This window comes from Perca fluviatilis, chromosome 24, assembly GCF_010015445.1.
Source record: "Perca fluviatilis chromosome 24, GENO_Pfluv_1.0, whole genome shotgun sequence".
Lineage (NCBI taxonomy): Eukaryota > Metazoa > Chordata > Actinopteri > Perciformes > Percidae > Perca > Perca fluviatilis.
Window position 1 is genome coordinate 8,208,713 of NC_053135.1, and position 27,580 is coordinate 8,236,292.

Genomic DNA, 27,580 nt, shown 5'->3' on the forward strand with positions numbered 1-27,580 from the left:
CTCTCATGAAGACTGGAGATTGAGGATTCCATCCCTCTGTGGTGCTGTCTAAAATCTAAAACTGGAAGGAGAAAAAGCTAACTTGCATTACCTTGACCACTACAGTGAAAACTCATAGTGAATTAAACGTGTGTGAAAGTTGGGTTGGGAAAATACCACCTATCACCTTTCGGCTGCTCATACGTGATCACTGTGACTAGTGAGTTACTTTATTTACCAATGGACAATGATGTAGTAACCAATGGACAATGATGTAGTAACCAATGGACAATGACTTTTCCATCACTTTTTTTCTACATACTATACTATGACTTTTTCATCATTTTTTCCACATACTACACAATATTTTGTGTCGCTGTTTTCGACATACTATACTATGGCTTTTTTCACTTTTTTCAACATACTATGCTATGACTTTTTTTATCACGTTTTAGACATACTATACTATGGCTTTTCATCACTTTTACTCTGGCACTGGCTCACACCCAGACCTCTCCAACATAGGGTACCTTCACTTATTTAGATCTACCAACATGGCATGTCCTGAATTATTCCACTAATCACAATGCCAGAACACCTAATATGTGAAATTAGTTACAGACCAAACATGGGTTAATTAACCACTGCAGAAACTATCAATATATCCACACATCTTTAAATCACTGGGTAAATGATTTGCCATTGCTAAGATTATTAAACTGCTGCTGAACGTATTACACAGCAGAGATTAATTACTGTAACAAACCATATTGAAGGTTTTGTAAGGTTGTGTAGTCTGTACAGTAGGCCTATGTCATCATACAGCAAGGGAAACAAGCAACAATCATTGCCAATTTAACTACAAGCTACTTTGGGATATAAAAACATTCATTTATGAAACTATAATGTTACACTACTTATTGTCTTTAGCTGTTGTCGTAGCCTATTATGCCAAACTACACGTTTTGTCATATTTCATATCTCCAGATACAGTGCAGAGACTTACTTTTTGGTTTAGAATCGGAAGAGTGCACCGTTTTAACGAAGTCCTCAATGCCAATGCAGGCCATCCAGAAGCTTTTTAATCTATCATTGTCTTTGTAAAATAAATAAATAATTATTATGAATCAACCTAGCCTTGGTCTGTGTTTTTAGCCTGACAGCTAACAGCGTGGCCGTTTCAAAGGGCAGAGGACTTCAGTGCAATCGTAGCCCTTCCAGAAGTTTAGTAATCCGGCGTGGTACTTCTGTGACTTCTCGGAGACTTTGCACAATAATTTCATAAAGATAAATCCACGACTGAACAGTTATTGAGTCACCTTTTGTATGAAAAAGCTCTTTTCTTTTACCCGTAGCCTCCGCCATCTTGGCTGCTGACCGTCTTGACTGATGGCTTCGTCGACCAATCACATGAAGTTTAGGTCAGGAGACAGGGCGCTTGCTCAGCCAATAGATAACCCTAACCTGATACAAGCAGGGCAGAAAATGCTTTGGAGATGACACAACTAACTCTTTCAGGATAAAACTGTATAGACCTTTCTGGGGAAAAAATCTAAATAGTTTTATATTTGTATTAGTAACAGTGTTATTTGGGTTTCCTCCGATTACTCTAAGTTGTTCTGTGTGATTACGATATAAATTTGTGAGAAAAAACAAAATATTCTATTTTTTTTTTTTTTTTTTTTTTTTTAAAAAAAAAAAAGTATGTCTAGAACCTAACTGCGCATAACAGGGTTGAGGTTATACAAGCATTAATAATGCAACAATAATGGCAAGTATGGTTTTGAATAGAAAACCCTTTTATTACAGATACACCATTCAAATAAAACTTATTCTTTATTTATAAAAAGGACAACACACATTAATCAACATTTCTGTAAATGCGCCAGTGTTAGCCAGTCGGCTAACACAGGTTAAACTATACAGACAGAAGTCAACTCTGAACAACACACACAACCATTTTTGATAAAACATTGATAAACAGTGGCACAAAATATGAAGACAAAAAGTAAGGCAAGGTCTTTAAAAAAAAAAAAAAAAAAAAAAAAACGACAATTGGCTGGAGTGGCTTCCTGTTCTCCTGGACTGGCTTTGTTGGTTACTAACATCATGAGGGTCTTGTGTGGCACTCTGGCCCCCAGGAACCCCAGTGTTACAGAAGACAAAACATTGGCAGATGCTGAGGTAAACCACATTTATGTTTGAGCAGATTGAAAGCAATGCTTTATCTATGGCTTTAAGAAGAATTCCCCTCTTTTAAAGAACATTTAATTATACTGTCAGTTTTTGGTATTAAAAAAAATAAACAAATACATTGGCCATTTGCTGAGGGAAGAAACAAAGTGTGTACGTAGAAAGCTCAAGTCATCCCTGGATCATTCAGAAAGGATCAACTGGAATTTCAACATATGACCACCAGGGGGGTAGAACATCATACAACTGACATAGTACAAAGCAAGAGAGTAAGAAGCCTTGCCATCCAAAATACATCCATGTCCAAAAGGAGCAGTACAGGGAGAAGATTGAAATTAGCATGAATTGGAAGATGGAGAGCTCATTCAGAGTCCAGAGAGAAAGTTCATCAGATAATCCAATGTTTGGCACCTTAAAACACGCACACGTCAGGGCAGTCAGCAATTCATCATGCACATACCTGAAGAGCGGCTCCACAGTGTCTCCATAGTCATGGGACACCAGAGTCACTCACTGGTTGCTCAGACCCAAGTGAGCCACCAGGGCCTCCACCACACTGGCCTGCTCGAAGATGGAGTACCTGCGGGGCCGCTGGGATGGTCAGGCACAGGAGAAAATGAGTTATGGATAAGTGAAATAATAATATAATAATAAGTAACAGAGCACCAATCAGGAAACCTCGGAAACATTTTATTAAATGAATCTCTAAATTAAAGACACTTAAACTGACAAGATTTTACTCACCAGCTTGTCGCTGAAGCCAAAGCCCAGGAAGTCCAGTGCAACGACTCGATGGAAGCGCTGAGTGAGTGGCTCCCAGATCTGTATGGAAAAATACACACATTTGGTCTCTGGCTTGTTCACATAAAGGCCCTACATTTTTCCAGTGGTGTTTAGGAGTGTCGATTAGCTACTGAGCGTGTGCAGTGGGTACCTTGTTCCAGTCGAAGCTGGAGGTGGGGAAGCCATGGAGCAAAATGATGACATCGGAGCTTCCCAAAGCCCCATATGAAGAAAGGAGAAAAGAGAAATGCATGGATGTATAGGCACAGAGGCAAATACAGTGCCTTGCGAAAGTATTCGGCCCCCTTGAACTTTTCGACCTTTTGCCACATTTCAGGCCTCAAACATAAAGATATAAAACTGTAATTTTTGTGAAGAATCAACAACAAGTGGGACACAATCATGAAGTGGAACGAAATTTATTGGATATTTCAAACCTTTTAAACAAATAAAAAACTGAAATATTGGGCGTGCAAAATTATTCAGCGCCCTTAAGTTAATACTTTGTAGCGCCACCTTTTGCTGCGATTACAGCTGTAAATTCGCTTGGGGTATGTCTCTATCAGTTTTGCACATCAAGAGACTGACATTTTTGCCCATTCCTCCTTGCAAAACAGCTCGAGCTCAGTGAGGTTGGATGGAGAGCGTTTGTGAACAGCAGTTTTCAGTTCTTTCCACAGATTCTCGATTGGATTCAGGTCTGGACTTTGACTTGGCCATTCTAACACCTGGATATGTTTATTTGTGAACCATTCCATTGTAGATTTTGCTTTATGTTTTGGATCATTGTCTTGTTGGAAGACAAATCTCCGTCCCAGTCTCAGGTCTTTTGCAGACTCCATCAGGTTTTCTTCCAGAATGGTCCTGTATTTGGCTCCATCCATCTTCCCATCAATTTTAACCATCTTCCCTGTCCCTGCTGAAGAAAAGCAGGCCCAAACCATGATGCTGCCACCACCATGTTTGACAGTGGGGATGGTGTGTTCAGGGTGATGAGCTGTGTTGCTTTTACGCCAAACATAACGTTTTGCATTGTTGCCAAAAGTTCGATTTTGGTTTCATCTGACCACAGCACCTTCTTCCACATGTTTGGTGTGTCTCCCAGGTGGCTTTTGGCAAACTTTAAACGACACTTTTTATGGATATCTTTAAGAAATGGCTTTCTTCTTGCCACTCTTCCATAAAGGCCAGATTTGTGCAGTATACGACTGATTGTTGTCCTATGGACAGAGTCTCCCACCTCAGCTGTAGATCTCTGCAGTTCATCCAGAGTGATCATGGGCCTCTTGGCTGCATCTCTGATCAGTCTTCTCATTGTATGAGCTGAAAGTTTAGAGGGACGGCCGGGTCTTCGTAGATTTGTAGTGGTCTGATACTCCTTCCATTTCAATATTATCGCTTGCACAGTGCTCCTTGGGATGTTTAAAGCTTGGGAAATCTTTTTGTATCCAAATCCGGCTTTAAACTTCTCCACAACAGTATCTCGGACCTGCCTGGTGTGTTCCTTGTGCTTCATGATGCTCTCTGCGCTTTACACAGACCTCTGAGACTATCACAGAGCAGGTGCATTTATACGGAGACTTGATTACACACAGCTGGATTCTATTTATCATCATTAGTCATTTAGGTCAACATTGGATCATTCAGAGATCCTCACTGAACTTCTGGAGAGAGTTTGCTGCACTGAAAGTAAAGGGGCTGAATAATTTTGCACGCCCACTTTTTCAGTTTTTTTTATTTTTAAAAAAGTTTGAAATAGCCAATGAATTTCGTTCCACTTCATAATTGGGACCCACTTGTTGTTGATTCTTCACAAAAAATTACAGTTTTATATCTTTATGTTTGAGGCCTGAAATGTGGCAAAAGGTCGAAATGTTCAAGGGGGCCGAATACTTTCGCAAGGCACTGTACGTTTACAACACAAAGAAAGGACAGTGACATTTTTTGCAGGTTTTATTCCAAGTATAAATGTGACTGCTGGCATTAATGATGATGTGTGACGATGTGCGGTGACTTTATGTGTGATTTATGTCTCTGAAAAGTCACATTTGAAGCTAAGATGACTCACCAATCAATCAACTACTTAAGTGACAATTAAGTTAAACGATTAATCATAAATTGAAAGGATAATGAAAACAATAACTATTGTCAGCCATAGTCACAGTTGGATACCATTACAACACTCTTGACAACCCATGGGGGTATTTAACAATACTACTGAGCATTGAGTCTCTCTCACTTCTGTAGAAGATGTCCCTGCCTCTGAAATGGAACACCTCCCCGGCACTAGGCCAGTTTTGAAGGGCAGATGACAGCCGGGGATGCATGTAGATGGACACCAGCGGGATGCAGATCAAACCCACCACTCTCATCTTGAGCTCAGCGGTAGGGGAGGCACATTCCTGCCTCTAAAAAAAAAAAAAACAATGAAGTGGTGAGGCTCTGTACAGCAACTTCTTCAGTTCAAATATGAGGAGCATTTGATCAATGGGTGCTTTTCTTTCAGGTGGGTAGCACGGGTCTAGAGGCTGCCTGGGCCGAGGGTGAGAGGTGACCGACAGGTTTCTGTCTGTGGGAGCACAGATGCTCTCCACCAAAGGGTTATTCTACCTCATTACTATATAGGGGACAACGATCCAGGTGAGTCAACTGATGCCTCGGAAATGATTTTCAGTGCAACATTCTGGATAGTAAGTGTAGTAATGTTTCCTTTTCTCAGCAGAGGAGATTATCCGTGTACTGGTTAAATGTGGTTGAGGGGAGAGTCATGCTTGTCGACCAGAGCTGGAAATGAGAGGCTCTCCGTTCTCCCCCTCCCTGATTCTGTCCGACAGACTCCTCTGTGTTGTTGACCAGCACTGGCACCGCCTCCTGCATCCACCTCTTCTGTGCTGAATATGAAAAGAAGGCTGCTTATTTATGTTTACATTTGCACTGACTTCAATGTGCACAGCGGTTATCCTACTAAGTTTCTACAGAAAACACACTTTAGTCCTTTTTTAATCGCTGCCTCACACTAGGTTATCATAAAAAAGGTAACTGATTTCCAAAATGCAAATGCAGCTTCATCCAGAGATTAGCACTGTAACATGTCAGAAATTTGTGAAAAATGCATGAATGTCACAATGTCTGTTTTCTTTTTTACAGTCCACAACCTAAATATATTCAGTTTACTATGATATAAAAACAGAAAGTCCTCACATTTGGGTTATGGTTATAAGAGGTTAAATAATTATTCTTTACCAAATTTCATGGCTGGATTATTTCTCAGCAAAAACAGACATGATGGCAAAGAGAATGGCAGGAAACACCAGGGCTCAGAGAAAATGTCTTAATGTTGTACCAGTAATGGTGCGTTCTTTATGTCCACCGAAGTCGATTTACGAGTCGTTTTTCTGAGTTACGAACCGGAAGTTGCAAAAAGAACGCCCCCGAGGTCGTATATACGACTCGTCAAGTCGTCTGAACTCAAGAGGACCCCGAGTTCACTTTCAAAGATGGCTACGTCTTGCATCACACGTAGTAAACATTGTGGTTTTCTACAGTTTTAAGCACTTTTGTCTTTGTTGTAACCAAATGAAGAAGTCGTACACATAGCACTGTATACTGCTACCTATAGGCATATGGAGGAAACATTTATTCATAATTCAAATTGAAAGTCCAAAGAGAAATTGAAAGTCCAAAGAGAAAAAGCGAGACCAAATAAAAAAATATTTTTTTTTTTTTAATTTTCCATTTGGCTTTTGAATTTAATATTTGGCTTTTGAATTTCAATTTAACATTGGCTTTTAATTTTCATTTAATATTTGGCTTTTGAATTTCAATTTATCATTGGATTTTCATTTGGATTTAATATTTGGCTTTTGAATTTCCATTTAACATTGCCTTTTCGTTTGGACTTGACACATGTCAATGTAAATGAGGAGGCGTGGCCCAAAGGCTGGTGGGAGGGTCTGAAACGAAAGGGGTGCAGAGGCACCTTATGAACAGCAGGGGGAGCTGACTGCTGAGGAGCGTCTGTCTGCAGCTTCACAACCAGGCTGGCTTGGCCTCTTGTTTCACATGATAGAAAATGATGATGTAGGTTAAACACAAACGACATTTCATGCAACAACAGTGAAGTTTTCATGTAGTTACTATAATTGGGCCCGTGTTAGTGAGGACTAGGTTAGGACTGCATTTAAAGCTGATTCTGGTTCCCAACTTCGCCCCAGGTGTGTCTGTTTAAAACACGACTCAGACAACTTCTCTCTTTTGATGTTCTGTTATATTTAATTACCCAGACAGCATTTACATCTGTGCCAGATCCGTTTTCGAATCAGCAGATTCGCGCAGCAGTCACACTCAGTATGCAGATCTGCACCAACTTTGCGCCAGACTTGTCTGTAGCTTCTGAGAATGACGGTCCGTCCGGCGGGTGCGACGCAGATCCGGGGCAGCTGCGCAGACTAGACGCGCCACATGTCCGGCCGCGAAGTGCGGGCCGGATCCACCGGGAGCTCGCAGACCGGACGCGCCCAACTGAATTGAGTCCGCCGGCGTGTGGGCCCGATCGCACGGAGCTCGCGCAGAACCAGACACGCCACAACTAACGGAACGCTTTTTCCTGCATAAACCCGCAACTCTATTTGAAATGCAGAGAGGAAGACTGCAGGCTGCACCGTCTTTGTGATTATTGGTAAGTGCATTATACAAGTAAAATTGTAAAAGTAAACTGCTGTTGATGTCATGTTAATCTGTTAAATATGTATAGGCTAAACATAAACGTTTACAAACTTAGTTTACACTGACATTCTGACAACCAGAGACGTGTCAGACAATACGCTGGGTAGGCTAGTAGACCTATAGCTAGGCTATGCTTGTAGTAGGCTATAGGTTCTTTTAAACATCCACAACTAATGTGAACAGGCTTTAAGGCTGAATCAGTGATCTTTGCTTATATTCACCAAAATTACTGAATATCGTGTCCATTGTGTGTTAGCTGCAAAATCGTTTGTTAGCGCTACCCACTAGGCTAAACAGTCTTTTGTTAGTTTTGTTAGTCTTTACTTAAATCACTCTCTCATTCACTCACTCACTACACGTCACATTTAGCCTATTTGTGCAAGCATTTTACTATAATGTCATGTAATAAATAATCTTTGAATACTTAATCTAACATACTGTTTGTTTCTTTGCTTTGTGTGCTTTTTTTGGCTACGTCTTACAGGAGCAATGAGGAAGAATCGCATGTCTGACAAAGCCACGGACACGGAGATAAATCAACAGCCATCAGATCTGCCTTAAGACTGCGGGGGTGGACGCCGTGCCCGGTCTCTAATGAGCAGTAAATATACCTACAGTAGGCGCAGTGTTCACATTAGGTTTTATATTTTTTTGTAATTTGAATAATTAACAATGATCTTTAATCATATGCTTTTTCTCTTTTTGTGCATCTGGATTCACGTCAGATGGTTGTTCATGCTGTAGTTTTCTCTTTTGCCTTTTTAAAATAAAAAATAAAAACTATTTTGAAAATTACAAATTGCGTGGATATTTGTAAATATGAATCACAGATCAGGGCCAGATGAGCCCCAGATGTAAAATATGAGTCTGGGCCAGATCCGCACCACACGTCATGGCATTAATAACTGTACTGGGCCAATTCTGGCCCAGATCTGTCTCTGATCCGTAATTCCAACCTGTTCCGGTATTGGGCCGTTGGAACGAATGAGCCCGGCCCAGGTCCGTTTAGCGGATCTGCGCCAAATGCTAATGAAGACCTGGTCCAAATCTGGCCCAAATACATTTTGCTGTCTGGGTAAGCAACAGTAGAAACAAGGGTGTGGGTAGCTCTGCTTACGTGTGTTTGTGTGGTCACAAATTAAAAGCCAATGTTAAATTGAAATTCAAAAGCCAAATATTAAATTCAAAAGCCAAATGGAAAATTAAAAAAAATATATTTTTAATTTGATCTCGCTTTGTTTTCTCTTTGGACTTTCAATTTGAATTATGAATAAACGTTTCCTCCATATAGGCATGTCGCTACAGTCTTATGAGTTAAATACTGCCTAATTAGTTATTTTGTAGCGTGTGCAGCTGAAATTGGCTAGAGACGATCGGTTGCTATTTGACAACAATGGCCGAGTCTTGAGCAGAAAGCAGAGCAGTAGCCTACCTGCGGTTATTCGTTTTTTTTGCGACACGGATGTGACGTCACAGTCGAGCTACTAGTCGCGATTACAAGACAAAAAGAGCACACCATAACCTTATATACTGTCTATGACCATAACAGTAAAACTGCTACGAATGCTACCAATTGTTTGGGAAAGTATAAACCCGGTACCACATAAAACTAAATTAAAAGTACACTCAGGTCCATCTTGTGACTGAAAAGATGACTTACTGACAGTCTATCCCCACTTGTAACTCTAGTTGGCCCTCTCCAGGAGTTTGCGGACCAGGTTGCAGCCGTTGCTGGGGACCCCAGAGGAGACCAGTCCTATCAGCAGGTCCCCCTCGGCGATGTCCCCGAGCCTGGGCAGCTGTGCTCCACGCTCCTACACAGAACCCGGCCAGGTCGTACTCTCCTGGAGCGTAGACGCCCGGCATTTCTGCGGCCTCACCACCTAGACATGGACATAAAAGGATGGAGGGGAGTCAAGACCCAGTCCACTCAGTTCTACCTTCCTGAACCATGGCTGGTAACAGAGGATGATAGACACCCCAAAATATGACTAGCCTATTTATCTCATACATCATCATGCATAAACAGAACATTTGGGAATGTATTCCAAATTGGTGGGGCTCTCAGTGGAGAATGCAGGGACGTCCTGCGCAGTCAGACAAAAAGCTCCCTGGACTCTTCCCGTGTTGAATGGTGACTGAGTACCAATTCATGCCCCCCCCCCCCACGGGAGGCGCTATAGAGTCCCAGATAGTTATAAACATTCATTTGTTCCCAGTCTTGTATTGCAAGACACATTTCTGTGCTAGAGACAAAATAAAACTGCAAACAGAGAAGTTTCATCTGAATGATATTTTACTGGAGATTTGAAAGGTTTTGGCACCTTATCTCACACACAATTTTGTATGGTTATTACTTGGCCGATTTGGTATCGGTCAAAACTAAATTTGAGTTAAAGTATTTTTATTTAGTACTTTTATTTGATTCTTATTTGTTCCACGACTCTGAACTATGGATGCTAGATTATTACAGGATTACTCATTAACATTTGGATATAATGGATGTCGAGGGTATAATCTGTTAGTGTCCTTTATCTCACAGAAAGTCTTTGGATCAGACTAAAATGTTTTACTACAGTGAGACAGTTCAGCTTTACAGATATCACACATAACGTTACACAGCTAATAAACAGTTCCACAGACATAATGTGCATCTCACATCACATGTTCACTCACTATGACCACTACTACTGGAATTACTAAACATTGTGCCAAAATAGCAACAATCATGTCGCCGTCAGTGGGCTTATTTGCTAGCTAACCTTAGGAAAAATCCAGCACATAGACGGTACCTTAGAGTAACATGAAACAGGTGATTTAACGTCCCTGTTCATTTACATACAGTTTAACAACAAAACTAAATGCTGAGGGAACATTACGGTTTTTTTCATTTGGTTTTTAGCAATCTGCCTACGCACCCCCCCCCCCCTAAACTGGAAAAAGTTGTAAACAGTAGCTAGCGGAATACAGCGTGTCGGGTAAATACAACGTCTACTACAGCGTGGGGGGGGGGGGGGGAGGCAGAGGGACCGCAGGATTAGCTAACGTTAGCTGTTCCCAGACAACTGAGCTGGTTTTTCCCCTTTTTGCTCAACAAACCCAAATGCTGCTGCCATCTTTACTCGCGCTGAGTTTTTAAATTCCAGCGGATGATATGCACACGACTTTCCTCCCTGACTGGCTTCGGGAGGGGCGGATGTGCGCATGCGCGTGTCATTCAGAACAAGACAAAATAAGTGTTCTGGCAAAACAGAACATGAAAAATAATCGTTTTTTTTCTCGATTATACTATTTTGGTGATCGTTGGGAGCCAAATTTCGAAATTCCAATTAATTGCACAGCCCTACCCTGAAATCACATATTTGCAGTGATAAATAAAAAAAGGACTAGAGGCAAACAGTGGCAACGAAGAGTGAAAGAGATATTCCATATTCTCCTCCAAAAAGTTTGGTCCCCACTCCGTCTGACCCAGGTCAGGATCGTCGACAAAACCTGCTGCCCTCAGGTCAAACAGCACAGCAAAGCCTCCCAGTCCTGCATTAGACCCTGAAAGAAAATAAAAACAAAAAAGCAGTTACAGCTATGGTTACTGCTCCATCCATTCTTTAGAATGTGGCTGTGTTCGTATTAGGGCAGGACTCCTCTTTAGACTTGTGACTGGAAAAGCAGCAGATGAACACGTGCTCACTGTTTCATAAAAAAGGTAGAGTCCAAAATAAATGAAGACATTTGGGACTGAATATGGGCGCATAAACATGTATTTATATATCGGTCTATATTTTTCTTTTTAATTTAAAGAGTTTACGGTCAGCTTTCACTGATCAGAGCATCACCTTCACATCATGACGTCTGCAGGATGAAACAGTGCTGCTGCAGCAAGGCCATTCAGAGCTGGGGAACGCAACATGAAAAGGCCCAATCTTCAGTCTCCGAAATAGCCACAAACAATTGGTTGTAGGAATGTCCAAAGAACGTAGGCTATTTATTATTTCACATAACCAATGACCTAAAACTAATTTATACAAGACTTCAGGGTGGCCTACCATCAAAATATCAAACAATCCTGTCTAGGAGATAAATTAACCTAACAAAAGTGCAAAAGAACTGACAAAAGACTTACCTCCCTAACTAATTAAACATGAGAAAACAAGCGTAACACACCTGGCGGTCCAACACTACTAAACAAAAGAAACAGTACCTAATCTAAAGCAAAACAATAGCGATAAGAAGGAAGCGGAATACCTGCTGTCCACAAACGGCCGCCATCTTGGCTCCTTATAACAGGTGGTTTCCCCAGCTGCAGCCAATCACAGGTTCACCTCTCCACCAATCCTCTTACGGCTATGGCACACACCTATTTGCATGTGAAATTGAACACAACAGAAAAAAACACAGGGCACACACAGCAGACCAAAGAAACAATGTGACCACAGTCATGACAGTTGGTTAGAGCTTTTCAACAGTGTGAACAAATCCCCTACTGATTCTACAGAGACACAACTCATTACATTACAATTATTTAGCTGATGCTTCTATCCAAAGCAACTTACAATAACTGAATCATGAATCATGTAAGTACATCAAGTTGATCAAATATGCTGAATTGCTTCAAGTGCTACATTTAGAGACAATAAGAGATAAAGAAATTGTTTAGTTTTTTACTAAGACAAAATGAGACTCTAGAAATCAGATTGCTCAGCAGTTTGGGAATAGCATACAGTCTCAATAAGAGCATCACTTAACAACAAACACATAAGAAAAGGGTAATATACCGTACATACATCTGTCCCAACACTGACAGACCTCAGCCAGGATTAGAGCTGCAAAGACGACTACTCGGCAATTATGTTGATAATCGATTCCTCGGTTTGAGTCATTTTTTATGGAAAAAAGGTCAGCGTTCTCTGATTCCAGCTTCTTAAATGTAAATATGTTCTAGTTTCTTCACTCCTCTGTGACAGTAAACTGAATATCTTTGAGTTGTGGACAAAACAAGAGATTTGAGGACGTCGTCTTGGGCTTTGGAAAACACTGATCGACTATTTTCACCATTTTCTGACATAGACCAAACAACCAATCGATTCATGCGTCAACTATTGCCCTTAAACACAGGGATCATTTTTCACAGCGCTAAAACGGCTTGCTCAAAATCACTTAATAATAATAATAATAATAATAATAATAATATTATAATAATAATACTGTAGCTAAACATACACACTCTCTCCATCACCAATCTGACACCTACAAAAAAAGTTAAGCGTGTCAATTAAACAGCTGCTAGACAGGCTACATAGTAACACACCGGTGGTTTGGGCTCCGTCTCTGTCCTGACAGCTTCAGTAAATACATCTCGGCTCAGCGAGGATTCGCTTGATGCCTTCGTTTCATTTATATTGTCAGGAGCCGGCGCTGAGCCGTTTCTCTTCTTCCTCCTGCTCCCAGGTGTTGGGAAACGCTGTAGACAGTATGTGCAAATTCTCAATTAAAAACAATCGTACATTAAAATTGTTGTTGGTTAATGTTCGGTCAATTAACTAGCTATTTCTGCACTAATTATTTCATGTTGACAATTCCACTTAAATACACAACACTGAGATGGTCAAATGACGACATTTTTGGACTTATTCACTGCAAGCTCTTCAATCTTCCCTCAAGGCAACTATTTCTGCATTGTTAAAAGTCAGGTTTCAAAGTCTAAAAGTTACCAATTTTGCTGCTTATGACAATGAGCAAATGCTGAGTACAGCTTCAGAGCTTGTTCTCTTAGGGCTTTTCTTTCCTCTGGATGCATCCTTTCTAGGCAGCAATAGACATTTAGCTTAGCCTTGAGTATTAGCACTACAATCTTCTAAGCATTTGCATTAACAGCTTTTTTCCCTCTTCTCATAAAGAACACAGGATCTCATACACAAACAACACAGGATCTCATACAAAAACACAGGATCTCATACACAAACAACACATGATCTCATACACAAACACAGGATCTCATACACAAACAGGATCTCATACACAAACAACACAGGATCTCATACACAAACAACACAGGATCTCATACACAAACAGGATCTCATACACAAACAACACAGGATCTCATACACAAACAACACAGGATCTCATACACAAACAGGATCTCATACACAAACAACACAGGATCTCATACACAAACAGGATCTCATACACAAACAACACAGCCAGTGGGCTTCAACACAACATCTCAGATTACAGACTGATCTTATGTAAAGCCAACTCATACTTCCCACAAAATGTGGACTTCCTAAACTGGCACCACTCTCTCTAACCTATAAATGCATCGCATTGTAATACTGGATTCAAGAGACAACTGAAGTGCAACTGTATTGAAAGCCTATTAAGTCTCAAATGCAATCACTGCTTTTTTTTTTAATTGTGTTTTTTTTTTCTCACAATTTTCTCCACATGATTCCCTGCCATGATTCTCACAATGTAGGCTAATTAACATTTGATGTATTATAATGGATTGGTCATCAGCCAGAAAATGTCTGACCATTACTTAGTTATAATGCTTCCATCAGGCCTATTTATACCGGTCAATAAAATAAACGTTATTAGAATAAGTTAATAATTGCTTAGCCTTAAGGCAGTGAAACACAAACAGTAGGCTATTAAACAACCTATATTAACTACGCTATATGACCTTCCTCTCATCCAAATGGCCCCAACGTCCGCATATAGTGCCGATTTGATGTATCCATAAGATTAAGAAAATATAATTTATCATGATGTTGAAGAGTACAGGGCTAATTGCACTCACCTGGGGAATACCATTTCCTACATCCATAGACACGTCTGATCCAACCTTGACTCTAATTTTCCTACCTGTTAAAAAGTCCATAATCCAATTATCCAACCTTCCTCCAATACCCATACTTCTTAGTTTAATAAGCAGTCCATTCCCTCCACATGGTATCATATTAGCCTAGAAATCTAGACGCACCCTAGCGGCAGCAAATGTAATTTGCAGCCTGGGTCAACATCTTGATGTGGGTCTGGCTTGTCAGGCTAGTATCATATGCCTTTTCGATGTCAAAATACACTATTGTCATCAGCTCTTTCATTTTCAATGCCCTTTCCACCTCATTACTTACTGTGATACCCAAGGCAGTTCTTCATTATGATGCATGATGCAGGCTTGTTGTAATGTATGTATGTAAGAATGTAGTTCAGACTTTGACGTGTGGAGGGCAGTAATACGTTTAGCAGCGTCAGAACCGGAATCCTACAAGAAGAAGACCCCTCACAGAACAGTGTTTTGGCAACGACAGGGTTAAGGAGTTTATAGGTCCAAATCGATGCCCCCTCTCCCACACGTCGCCATGAACAAATGAATTCGCGGGGAATTAAATATCCATTTCACAAAGGAGAAAGAGTCCTGTGCTTTGAACCAGACCCCACCAAGGCTAAAGTGTTGTATGACGCAAAGGTAGCTAACATTAATGTTTTGTGCAAGCAATTTAGCTCTTCGGTATTTCGACTTTGTCCAAACGAATACTTTATATTAGGAAAGAAGGGTTGTTTATGTTAGCTAAGTGTGTGGTAACGTTGTATGAATCTACCATAACGACCACTTAGGCCTAAGGAAAATAACTAACTGTTAATATTTCTTGCATGATTTCCGGGTACGTTTGGTTGCACGTTTCTATTTGACGCGCATTATTTAGCTTAGCAACGTTAGCGTTAGCAACGACAACTATGATATTTTGTAGTTCATTTCAAAAGGAGGCTGCTTGATGAAGTGTCTCTTACAAAACTGCCACCAAGGCATGCGATAACGTTATATAAATTAACGTTAGAGATCTTTCATAGAGCAGTAAAGTAGCGATAGTTAACGTTATAGCTGGGTGGCTATCACCCAACAGTAGTTTAACGCCAACACCTAGCTAGCTAGCCTAGCTAGCTAACGTTAATAAACAAACGCACCAACACATCTGCACCACTAACTTGGGCAACACTGACCATTGAAATGTAACGTTAGCAATCAGCTATTAACTTAGCTACTGTCTTGTTATTTTAATGCCATTTCATGATAGCGAAGAAGATAATGTTAATGTGTTTCAAAAATGCTTCAGCAGAGTTTGAGTAACGTTATTCTTTTCTTGCTGGGTAAGTGCGCTATGTCGTTTTCACTAGCTAGCTAGAGGGTTTGTTTAGCTAGCTACATCAACGCATTCCAGTCAGGCAGTGGTGTATAAATAGCTTTAGCTACATACCTATATTATTTAAGTAGCATACAAACGACAACAATGTAAAACACCAAATTACAAGTATAAGTCCTGCATTCAACATTTTTGCAGCAACACGTAACATTATAATAAATTTTTTATATATATACACACACACACACTCACCTAAAGGATTATTAGGAACACCTGTAAGATTTCTCGTTAATGCAATTACCTAATCAACCAATCACATGGCAGCTGCTTCAATGCATTTAGGGGTGTCGTCCAGGTCTAGACAATCTCCTGAACTCCAAACTGAATGTCAGAATGGGAAAGCAAGGTGATGTAAGCAACTTTTAGCGTGGCATGGTTGTTGGTGCCAGACGGGCTGGTTTGAGTATTTCTCAATCTCCTCAGTTACTGGGATTTTCACGCACAACCATTTCTAGGGTTTACAAAGAATGGTCTGAAAAAGTAAAAACATCTAGTATGCTGCAGTCCTGGGGGGCGAAAATGCCTTGTTGATGCTAGAGGTCAGAGGAGAATGGGCCGACTGATTCAAGCTGATAGATCAACTTTGACTCAAATAACCACTCGTTAAAACCCGAGGTATGCAGCAAAGCATTTGTGAAGCCACAACACACACAACCTTGAGGCGGATGGGCTACACCAGCAGAAGACCCCACCGGGTACCACTCATCTCCACTAAAAACGGGAAAATGAGGCTACAATTTGCATGAGCACACCAAAATTGGACAGTTGAAGACGGTAAAAATGTTGCCTGGTCTGATGAGTCTCGATTTCTGTTGAGAAATTCAGGTGGTAGAGTCAGAATTTGGCGTAAACAGAATGAGAACATGGATCCGTCATGCCTTGTTACCACTGTGCGGGCTGGTGGTGGTGATGTAATGGTGTGGGGGATGTTTTCTTGGCACACTTTAGGCACCTTAGTACCAATTGGGCATCGTTTAAATGCCACAGCCTACCTGAGCATAGTTTCTGACCATGTCCATCCCTTTATGACCACCATGTACCCATCCTCTGATGGCTACTTCCAGCAGGATAATGCACCATGTCACAAAGCTCAAATCATTTCAAATTGGTTTCTTGAACATGACAAAGAGTTCACTGTACTAAAATGCCCCCCACAGTCACCAGATCTCAACCCAGTAGAACATCTTTGGGATGTGTTGGAACGGGAGCTTCGTGCCCTGGATGTTCATCCCACAAATCTCCATCAACTGAAAGATGCTATCCTCTCAATATGGGCCAACATTTCTAAAGAATGCTTCCAGCACCTTGTTGAATCAATGCCACGAAGAATTAAGGCAGTTCTAAAGGCGAAAGGGGGTCAAACACGGTATTATTAGGGTGTTCCTAATAATCCTTTAGGTGAGCGTGTGTGTATGTAACACACACACACTCTTTAAGTTAAAGTATCAAAAGCAAGATGAGGAATGCTCCGTTCTATTGTTCATATCTAAATATGTAAGCATCATTTTAGTGTTAAAGTTGGTTGGAAGTTAAATAAGTGGCCGTGTTGGGTAGCTAATTCAAGTTGGACAAGCTACATTTAGGAATCCCTAGTCCCTTGCAGTATGAGGAAAGCTTTGACTTACAGTTCAATGCTAAACTATAACATAAGCTTACATCATATTTCATGAGGTTATCGTAATTATTTGGCCCTGATAATGACTGAATTGCCATTTGTTTCCACTAAACGTATAATCTGGTAAAAAAATAGTGCAATAGAAACTATGACATTTCCTGTTACAATGCAACTAATGGAATGTATAAAGTGTCAAAACATGGAATACTCACAGAGCCTGAGCAGGCTTGAGTAAATTCACATTCCACCTCTGCTGAATTAACTAGAGTTTGAGAAATGGTATTAGCTGAATTGTGAGTAGAAGCACTGTCCTTTTTAAACTTTGAGCAAGACTGTTTAGATGAGCATTGAGCAAGACTCTGTAAGACTGTTCTTATTGGTTCTTCTTCACATTACAGGTCATTGATGTCTTGATTGGTACAGACGAACATGGAAGAAGAATCCCAAAGTACCTGATTCACTTCAATGGTTGGAACAGAAGGTAACATTAAATGGCTTGCTTTGATTAACATTAGATGAGCACGTAGTTACTGCCACCTACCTACTTAAATATATCATTCTCATTGTAGTGTTTATCTTCGCAAAATCTCATGTTCATCAACTTGTGTAACCATGCAGGTCTGTGAATTTTTATTTTTTAAATGTGTGTGTGTGTGTTTTTGGTTAGCTGGGATCGTTGGGCTGCAGAGGATCATGTCCTAAGGGACACTGAGGAAAACCGTAAATTGCAACATAAACTGGCTCGCAAAGCACTAGGTCGCATGTAAGTTCATGTTATGTTGATTCATTAAGTCACTCACTCATGGAAGTAAATACCATCAAAATGATTAACTATTGAGAGTGTGTGTGTATGTATATATATGTGTGTGTGTGTGTGTATGTATGTATGTATGTATGTATGTATGTATGTATATATATATATATATATATATGTATATGTGTGTGTGTGTGTGTGTGTGTGTGTGTGTGTGTATATATGTGTGTGTGTGTGTATATATATATATATATGTGTGTGTGTGTGTGTGTGTGTGTGTGTGTGTGTAAATATGTATGTATGTGTATATATGTATATATATATATATATATATATATATATATATATATATATATATATATATATATATACATACATACACGTGTGTGTATATATATATATGTATATATATATGTGTGTGTGTGTGTGTGTGTGTGTGTAAATATATGTGTGTGTGTATGTATGTATGTGTGTATATGTATGTATGTGTATATATGTATGTATGTGTATGTGTGTGTATGTATGTATGAGTAGAATCATTAAATGCCTTGTGTTACTTGATTATCAGGCAATAGAAAGGTTGTATTGTTGATTTCAGACAGGCATGATGCCTTCAGTGAACATGCTGTATATGCACCTATAACTCAAACCACAAGTCCAGTGCACTGCATGTCTGTGCCCACATGGTTTGGATTTGACCCTTTTATTAGTTTGTTTTATTTTTAGATGAGACTGATATAGATAGTGTGTTTTGTTTTCTTTCCTGGCGGTAGGAAGAGAAAGGGATGGGCGAAGAGGCGGCGACGTCAGTCTGGTACTAAATCCTCTCTGAAGACTCTCCCTAAGGAGGATGACAGTGATGACGCATGTGAGAAATCTTGCTCTGTCTTTGTCTTTTTCTCCCAGTCTCCCTTAGCAATCAAATTAATCCTACTGTATTTTTCTGTCTCCAGGTTTGATCTCAACTTCAGAGAGCAGTGACGGGGACGACTCTGACCCTGAATCTTCGAACAGTGGGGACAGCACCTTCTCTGAGGATCTCAACAAAATGGTGTGTCTGTCTGTCTGTCTGTCTGTCTGTCTGTCTCTGTTTCCTTCATTCCCTTGTAATCTCCATTTATAGTAATCTAATAGCATAACTGGTGGCCTTGCAAGTTAAACATGTTCTAGGTCCTTACTCTGATCAGATTGATAAAACCAACATTTTTGTTCAAATTGGCTCATATAACCAAGTACGCCAAACATAAGCGTTATGACCATGACTTCTTTCCGTGGACAACTACGTCCTTTTTAGTTTCTTTATACCATGCACCTGAAGGTGTGTCTTGATTGTTTCAGAGGGTTGAGCCAGACATTAATGTTAAAAGGGAATGTGAGGAGAAGATCGTCCATGTTGACATCAACATCCCCGAAATTCTGAAGAAGAAACTGGAGGATGACTGCTTTTACATCAACAAGAGGAAGAAGGTACTGCAGCATAATCTTAAGCAGTGGTACACATTTTGTTTAGATACTGGTACTTCTGGAAGGCATGGTAAGGCATGGAAGCTTGCTTTAATTGAATTGACTTGAGGCTTGTCCATAATTAGCCATGTTTTTCTCTCCTAGCTGGTGATGGTTCCCTGTCAGATGAATGTCGTGCACATCCTCGAGTCCTACGTCAAGCACTTTGCCATCAACAAAGCATTCATGGCCAACGAGAGGTACCGGCGTCAGCAGAACACCACACAGAGCAGCAGCCCACAGCCAGTCCCTCCAGAGAAGAGGTGAGTCTACACACGCTTTGAACAGAAAAAAAAAATAATAATTATGTGATGGAAACCTTGGCTTCGTCCAATATAGGTCATCTGTTCAGGCAACAATTAAATGTTTGTCATCCTTTCTCCCCATATTTATTTTGTGATATTTCTTATATTTATATTATGGTTTACAATTGCATGTCTACCTAAATTACTAAAATGTTATATATTTTTTTTATTTATTTAATTAATTTCTACAGCTGAGACTGCAAGCATGATTATGAACTTTAACTAAACCTTTAAATTTCCTTTTGTTTTTAAGCGAAGAGTTGTGTAAGGAGATGGTCGACGGCCTGAGGATCACGTTCGACTTCACCTTACCAATGATCCTTCTCTACCCCTCTGAACAAGCTCAGTTCAAAAAGGTCAGCTCCTCCAGGCTTTTCCTGGCCGTCAATGAAAGCTCCCCTTGCTCCAGCAAGTAAGTGTGCCGTGATTAATCAAGTCTAACGTGTTATTTCAGAAACCACTGCTTGGCTATGATACACTGCATTTGAACATTGTGCTCTACCATTAAGCCATCAGCCCTTTTTTTTTCTGTCGTTGTCTTTAAAGCGCCCAACGAGAGCGCAGCCCTAGCCCGTTGGGGCACAACCCACCCACCCCCCAGTCCACAGATAGTCAACCTGCACTGAGCGACATTTCTGCCACCACGCCGACCGCCTCAGCCCCCACCCCGAAGCGCCGGCGTCACCCTGACATGGACTGTATCTCATTCCAGTCCCAGTCACTCAGACGCTCCACCAGGAACACATCTGGAGGTGACCGGCCAGCTGAAGGGAGCAGTGGAGGTAATCACTGGATTTGCTGCTAATTTTGTAAATGTTCCAACAATGCATTTTATATAAAGGGACCTTATCTATGTTTTTATGAGTAATGGGTGTGATCTTTGAGGCATAATGTAACAATGATTACACTTGTGTTTAAACGTGTATATATATACAATGTATGTAACGATCCAGGTGGAGGCAGTGCCACGGCGTCCCCGCAGCTCAAACGCCGTTTGGTCGACACCTCATCCCAGCCCAAGTTCTTCCTCAATCTTGACAGAAGTAAGATGACACGCTATTGAAAAAATATTACTACAAAATATTATTACGTTATAAATAAAAGCTTGTTGTAATATAACTCTTAACTGTAACATTCAACCTGACCTTGTGGAGTTTTCTACCACCAGTTGCAATTTTTTTTGGCCCTTACTTAAAATTGGAAATTAGGTGGACTTTGATTCTGCTCAGGATGATTGGTATCAGAAAAATCAATGACTGTTTTCATGGCCTGCGGGATTCTTAGCTGAATATATATAAGACCGTATTCCAGGCAAGCTTTTACAAGTGTTGTTCATAGAATGGTTCCATGTTTATCCCTTCTTACAGTCTATAAAGCTCATCCCTAATGACCGTTAATGTTTACATTAACTTTTAGGGTATAGACCTTTTTAATAACACACATTTGACTTGTCATAGCAGGAAAAGCACAGGTGCAATTAATAATGTAAACGATGGCTCTGTTCCATCGTTAACGTTATTACTTACACCCGTTTGACAGTCAAGATGCACACAGTCGGTAGAGTGTGCGCCCATATATAGAGGTTTACTCCTCGACGCAGCGGCCGCTAGTTCAACTCCGAACTGTGGCCCTTTGCTGCTTGTCATTCCCCCCCCCCCTCCCCTTTCATGTCTTCAGCTGTCCTATAAAAATAAAGGCCTAAAATGGGCAAAAAAAGTTATCTTAAAAAAAAAAAAAAAAGATGCACACAGTCGGACAGATATCAATATAATGCATCGCATGAAACATTCAGTATAATCCTGTTCAGTGTAGTGACAGGTTTTTGTATTTGTAATGACCACTTTTGCCCAGAAGATGGTGTTATCCTTCTTCTCTCCTCACACAGTCATCCCATCTCAAGTGTTTAATAAGAAGAACTTTGCGCTCTCAAAACCTTTTGTCGCTTGCAGTGCTTGCTCTTGGGGGAAATTTTTGAGTTTCTGTACAGTATAGAGTGTGGTCTAGACCGACTCTATAAAGCGTCCTGATGATTTGACACTATAAATACAATTGAAAACATTCTTGCTGTCGTTGGTTTACTTTTTTAGCCATATTTCAGCAGCGATGAGCAACACAGCTCTGAGTTTACTGGTAAACGTGTCGTTCTCCTTGCTTTCTCCTTACCCAGAAACCCCAGTGCACAGTGGCTCATCTTCCCCGTTGCCCTTGACGCCAAGCAAAGAGCGAAGTGGTCCTTTCTATGGCCTTGAGAGCCGGAGAAACAATGAGCTTAATGAGGTGATGAAACTGTGTGTGATGAACATGCTATTAACTGCAAGGGAAACAATGTCTTGCTCAAGGACACTTGGACATAACCTGTATGAATGGAAATTGTCAGTCTGACCAAAATACCTTATACTGTTTGCTCCTTTTGTGTGTTTGATAATGTATTCATACAGGCACTTGGTATTGCTTCACATTGTTCACATTGACCAGTCAGTAGAAACTTCTTTAACATGGTTACCTTTCATGTTGTCCGTTCAGAAATGTGAATGGCATTTCAGTGTAATTATGTGAAAGCTCAAAGTTTCTGTTAAATGAATTGTCCTTTACTCTGTCAACCAGGTCCTAAGCTGGAAGCTGACTCCTGATAACTACCCTCTGCATGACCAGCCCCCCCCACCCTCCTACCTGTACGGATCACAGCACCTCTTGCGTCTTTTTGGTTGGTGTCTCTGATCATTTTACTCTTGCTGGTTCACTTGTCATTCAATATATATGTGATTTCAGTAGTTTCATAGTGGTGGAGGGGCAAAAGTTTCCCTCTTATTTTATGATTTTGAACACCTTCTCGTCAGTTTGTTGTGCAGCTTCCTTCTATTCCCATGCTCACGGTCTTGCTTTTCTTCTAGTCAAGCTTCCTGAGATCCTGGGAAAAATGCAGATCCCTGAGAGGAATCTGCGAGCCCTGGTCAAGCATTTGGAGCTCTTTCTCAGGTAAGTGATGGATTGTGTTGAAATCAGTATTGATGTCAGTATTTTTATGATTACATATAAGAGGTCTCAGAGGTAAGTGATTAACGATGCAAGAGAGGGAAAGAAACTATTTAATTAAAATAGACTAAAGAGATTAAGTGCAGGTTCACTCAGGGAAGTACCAATCGTTGGTTCACCTGGGCCTAAAGGCTTACAGTTTCTTCGCTAAAACATTCAGGCATAATATTGAAATCTCAGCCCCCCACCCTCCCTTCTTGAAAAATGGATTGTGCCGTCAGCTGGACAAACCGTGTGAAATAATGTTTAATTTCCAAGGAGGATAAATCGTTAAAAAGACGAGGCGCTGCATTCAATTAACAGGACATGAAATAGTCTAATAATATTAGCACCTTGCTAATAACCTGCAGGGCACATTAACCAAGGTTTAACCCGGCTAAGCGTTAACGCTGCATAGTACCAGCCGGACCTGAGCTGCAAGAAAGTTCTCATTTCACAAGAAGAAAGGGGCAGAACCTGGAAGACATCAGTCTCAAGAACACCCTTGACTAATACATTTTATCTCTTGTGCACAGTACTCTAATGTAATGTTTGGTAGCCTGCCTCACAGTAGCATAGTAAAAGTAAGAAATTAAAACCCAGAAACACCAAAACAAAAAGGCAAGGAATAGTAAGTAAATGAGAACACGGTAGAGTGGGGAAGGGTGAGAAAGAGCATGTGTTAGAGGGAGGGAGATGAGTGGGCGTTACACAAGCGCGGGAGTCTAATCTTTAAATCCTCCCTAGTGATCTTCAGTTCAGCCGGCCCGGTCCCAAACCTGGGGGATTTAGGTCCTCTCATTTTCTAATCAAACGCACACAGTACCGTCTTCTGCCACCAAGCAGTGCTGTGGAGCAACACCTGAACTCACCATGGAGTGGGCACAGGGACAATCCCGAGTCTGAGAGCCAAAATTACCTTGATTCCACTACTCAACCAAACAAAGTATATAAATAAACTGTACTCGGTGCCACAAACTCACGAGGTGGTCTTTAAAAAAAAAAAAAAAAAAAGCTAGAGCTGGCATTCATGTCAGTTTGTAGGAAGAGAGTGGTGTGCAGTATGATTACAGCATCCAATATGCGATGCACAGATTTTTTTTTTTTCTAGGCGAGGGACAGAAAGGCTCAACACAGGACTGTAACACTACACACACAAAATCCTAATACCTCATTCTTTTCAACAGCATTAGGAGTTCCACTTGGCAAAGCATACTGTGCAGTGTCATTACTAGTTGTACTAGTGGGAACATGGGCAGAAAGTCTTTTAATACACTCCAGTGGCACCGGACTACAAATCACTGGTGCATCTCTTTTCATAGAATATTATTCTGCGAAATGGCACCGACAATAACTTGCAAAGAGGAGTGAACTGAAAATTACTTTTGCAGTTTAAATCTCCTCTGCAGCTCTGTGATGAACTAGAACTCACTAAGACAGGATTGATAGTGTTCAATGCAGAAAACCCTGACATTTTTTCTTTGTAATTTAATTAATATTTTTTTACCGTGTTGGCGACTCTGCAGGACACTGGACACAAACTAAAATACTGATGTCTTTTGGGAAAGCTTTCATGCCTTTTACTCTGAAATCAGCCTCGTGGCAGATTGTGCAGAGCGGGCAAAAACTGATTGATGTCGCAGAGACTGAAGTGCAGTGCATTCTGGGATTTGGCCACAGTTGATCTCTCACTCTCCCTTTCTCCGCAAGAATGATTATGATTAAGTGCGGGTGTGTGTGTGTGCACATGTGTACGCACACGTTATGCTGATTTACAATGTGTATGCCTAGAGCGGCTTGCCTTGTGTTATTACTGATCTAATAGCAATAAAGATTAGCACAAGCCTGAATTTCTGGCACCAAAGAGCCAAAAACTATTTTCTGATTAATAAATAGGCATTAAAACCCGCTCAATGCTTTTCAATGAATTTCTGTGAATCGTGTTTTTTATTTGCAGTGAAGAATTGGGTTTAAATTTAAACTAATTTCTTGAAACCAAGTCTCTAACTTTCTTAGCGTTGATTGTGGGGTACTCGCATATTCCCCTTTATTGTCACATTAGGTTGTCCTGTTTATTCGTTGTCAAAGTGTTCTTAAGTTCTCTGATGAGGATAATTTTGTTTGCATTGAGATTAGGAAGGCCGGTGGAGCTAAGATGAGATGGCAAGATTTAGAGGATTTGGCCGAGTAGAGGATACTAAGAAGATTCTGGATTAGTTTTCCCTGCTACTGATTAGATGGGAGGAGGAGGAGGGGGGGTGGTTCACTCTTCCCTCTCTGACCGTTGGTCGGTCAGTCTCATGTTCTCGGTCTTTCAGTCATAGCGATTGGTTCTCTGGTGGTGGTATAGGGATGGATGCGGGGGCTTTGTGTCTGACATGTATACCCCCGGGCAAAGGGCAAGGGGTCTAGGATTTATGTGGAGTGAGCCAGGGATATCTAGGAAAACCAGAAGCGGAAGTGAACTGGGACGTGACATTTTGAGATGCGTTCCTGTCATCGCTTTTTGCTTCCTGTAAGCCTGTCGTATCCGATGACAAACCGGCTTATGTTGAAATATTGAATGTGAACAGAGAGGGCTTCTAAACATTGTTGGAGTTGTTGGACAAAATATCTCACCAGATTTCCCTCTCTTGTACTTCCTTTTCCCGCCCTCTCTCTTAGGTTTCTGGCAGAGTTCCAGGAGGATTTTTTCCCCGAGTCCGCATACGTGTCAGCATCAGAGGCCCACTACAGCATGAAACAACCGAGGCCAATTTATTGAAGGAGACGTCGGCCATTGTGTTGCCTTCCCTTGCTTGTCTCTACCCTGACCTACCCTATAGCTTGTCACGACTGACCTGTCTGGGCTTGTGTACAGAGCAATAAATTACAGCTGTCTCTGCAATTCAGCTGTTTTGTGTTTTCCTGGACCAACCATTCTTCACCTCTGGCCTAACATTACATTTCCTGCTGTTTCCTCGAGGAACTACTTGCTTCTACCATGCCACTAACCCTCCACCCATGCTCTGTTTGTGGGACTGTGCTTCATGTCGAGCCAGCCTGCTCTGCTTTGCTTCAATGTACTCCTACAAGGCATGTTGACTGCTGTGTGTTGGCATGCGCTACCTTTTTGTAGGCATCACATAAGATTTAATTCCAAGCCTTTTCTTCTTCTTTGTTACCGGGCCTTTAGCTGGAAAGTTCTCTAGCCTCTCAGATATTAGATGCTGGCCAAAACAAAAGATCTTTTAATCACTCCGCTCTGGAAGCAGACACAAACAGCATTGCTCGGCAAACCCCCCTTTTCTACCGCTGACTTTGCCGTTCTTCATAGCTACAGGGTTGGAATTTTGTGGCCTGGGGAAACACACAGATCGAAAAGCCCTGTGTTCTTGTTCTTCTTGCCCTATAAATCCTTGGATACTGTTTAGGGTATTGCTGGTTTGCCTGTTTTGTAGCTTGGCGCCTCTTTTTGTAAGTGCTTTCCATGCAATGCTGCCACTGATCCTCTTCTGGATAGGATTCCTTTTAAGCTACAGTAGGACTTCATCAGGATTGTTGTTTTTCCTGTGGATCTCTCAAGTAATACACTTTTATTTTTTGCTTTGTTATGCTTTTGATTTTGTCCTGTGCATGTCTGATAAATGTGTAGCTGCTTTGTATATTCATTTTTCCATGTGTTGCTCCCTTATTTCCGTAGCAATGTTGTCATATCTTGTTTTAAAGGTAATGTCTTTATCAACCTGTAATCTTAATATACAGTTAAAGACCTGAGGCTGTTACTATTTGCAAATGTTAGAGATGAGCTCAGTTCATATAGTTTCTAAAAAGATTAGATAATCTCTTGAATATCTCTCTATAATATTTGCAGCCTAACGACTGATGCCATTTGCTGAACCTTTCATAAGAAATAGTCAGTTAAACACATGCTAGGAATTATTTGTGAATGCAACAAAAGTGATTGTTATGGTTACCTGTCATGACATTGTAAAAATGTAGATATACGAAACACCTGTTGATCAGTATGTTATTTATTTTTCTTTCTCTCTTATCACCCTGTTAATCTGCTTGTTGAATTGGTTATACAATACTTGACTAGGCTAATTTCAGACCAGGTAATACACAATTAGTTTGTCTCAGCTGTTTCTTGAGCAAATACATCTACGATTTGCATAGCCTGTTAAGACTTTTCTATTATGTTTTATTTTCAATAATGTCTGTTTTCTTTTGGGCCCTGTTTTCTTCATAGTTTAAATAAAAACTTGATGAGATGAATCAGCTGGGAGCATGCACATTTATTTGAATCACCGACAACCTCACAAAGCACCTTTCGAGTAAAAGTTAGAATGTAGTCGGATAGTTTTATCAGCTACCTAACCTGACAAGCCAGATGGTTTGTCATACAGAACCATCTGAGAAGCCAGCATTGGAAACAGTTTGGAAAAGGGCAGACACTTTAAAAAAAAAAAATAAAAAAATAAAATATGAGAGAGAGCGAGAGAACTATAATGCTAAACACAATTAACTATGG

General features: G+C 40.7%; 2 protein-coding genes across 3 annotated transcripts; one reads left to right on the forward strand and one right to left on the reverse strand.

The window, feature by feature from the left end:
* Positions 1–1,757: 1,757 nt before the first annotated feature.
* On the reverse strand, positions 1,758–5,270 carry LOC120554367 (mesoderm-specific transcript homolog protein-like). Its single transcript, XM_039793234.1, has 4 exons — positions 4,867–5,270; positions 3,107–3,234; positions 2,917–2,994; positions 1,758–2,763 (listed from the first exon to the last, which is right to left on the reverse strand). The coding sequence occupies exons 1-4, from the start codon at positions 4,937–4,939 to the stop codon at positions 2,683–2,685; spliced, it is 360 nt and encodes a 119-aa protein (XP_039649168.1). The 5' UTR covers positions 4,940–5,270; the 3' UTR covers positions 1,758–2,682.
* Positions 5,271–14,943: 9,673 nt separating this feature from the next.
* On the forward strand, positions 14,944–27,327 carry LOC120554365 (male-specific lethal 3 homolog). 2 transcript variants are annotated; one of them, XM_039793232.1, is made up of 14 exons: positions 14,944–15,145; positions 17,892–17,974; positions 18,161–18,256; positions 19,021–19,115; positions 19,201–19,298; positions 19,586–19,714; positions 19,856–20,013; positions 20,309–20,467; positions 20,602–20,837; positions 21,009–21,098; positions 22,223–22,332; positions 22,660–22,759; positions 22,947–23,031; positions 25,732–27,327. In XM_039793232.1, exons 1-14 carry the CDS (start codon positions 15,047–15,049, stop codon positions 25,829–25,831), a joined length of 1,638 nt encoding a protein of 545 aa, XP_039649166.1. In that variant the 5' UTR covers positions 14,944–15,046; the 3' UTR covers positions 25,832–27,327. The 2 variants fall into 2 exon arrangements, with proteins under 2 accessions (XP_039649166.1, XP_039649167.1); XM_039793233.1 differs by lacking the exon at positions 14,944–15,145 and adding an exon at positions 15,802–15,825.
* The last annotated feature ends 253 nt before the right edge of the window (positions 27,328–27,580 follow it).

What these genes read in the sequence shown, in the direction of transcription:
- LOC120554367 (XM_039793234.1), bottom strand. Translation starts at nt 4,939, where the DNA reads ATGCCAGCAGTCACATTTATACTTGGAATAAAACCTGCAAAAAATGTC. An exon ending in CCAGCTTCGACTGGAACAAG is followed by an intron (nt 2,995 to 3,106) that starts GTACCCACTGCA and finishes TTTTCCATACAG; the next exon opens with ATCTGGGAGCCACTCACTCA. An exon ending in TTGGCTTCAGCGACAAGCTG is followed by an intron (nt 2,764 to 2,916) that starts GTGAGTAAAATC and finishes TGACCATCCCAG; the next exon opens with CGGCCCCGCAGGTACTCCAT.
- LOC120554365 (XM_039793232.1), top strand. Translation starts at nt 15,047, where the DNA reads ATGAATTCGCGGGGAATTAAATATCCATTTCACAAAGGAGAAAGAGTC. An exon ending in AGCTGAAGGGAGCAGTGGAG is followed by an intron (nt 20,838 to 21,008) that starts GTAATCACTGGA and finishes GTAACGATCCAG; the next exon opens with GTGGAGGCAGTGCCACGGCG. An exon ending in GCACCTCTTGCGTCTTTTTG is followed by an intron (nt 22,760 to 22,946) that starts GTTGGTGTCTCT and finishes CTTTTCTTCTAG; the next exon opens with TCAAGCTTCCTGAGATCCTG.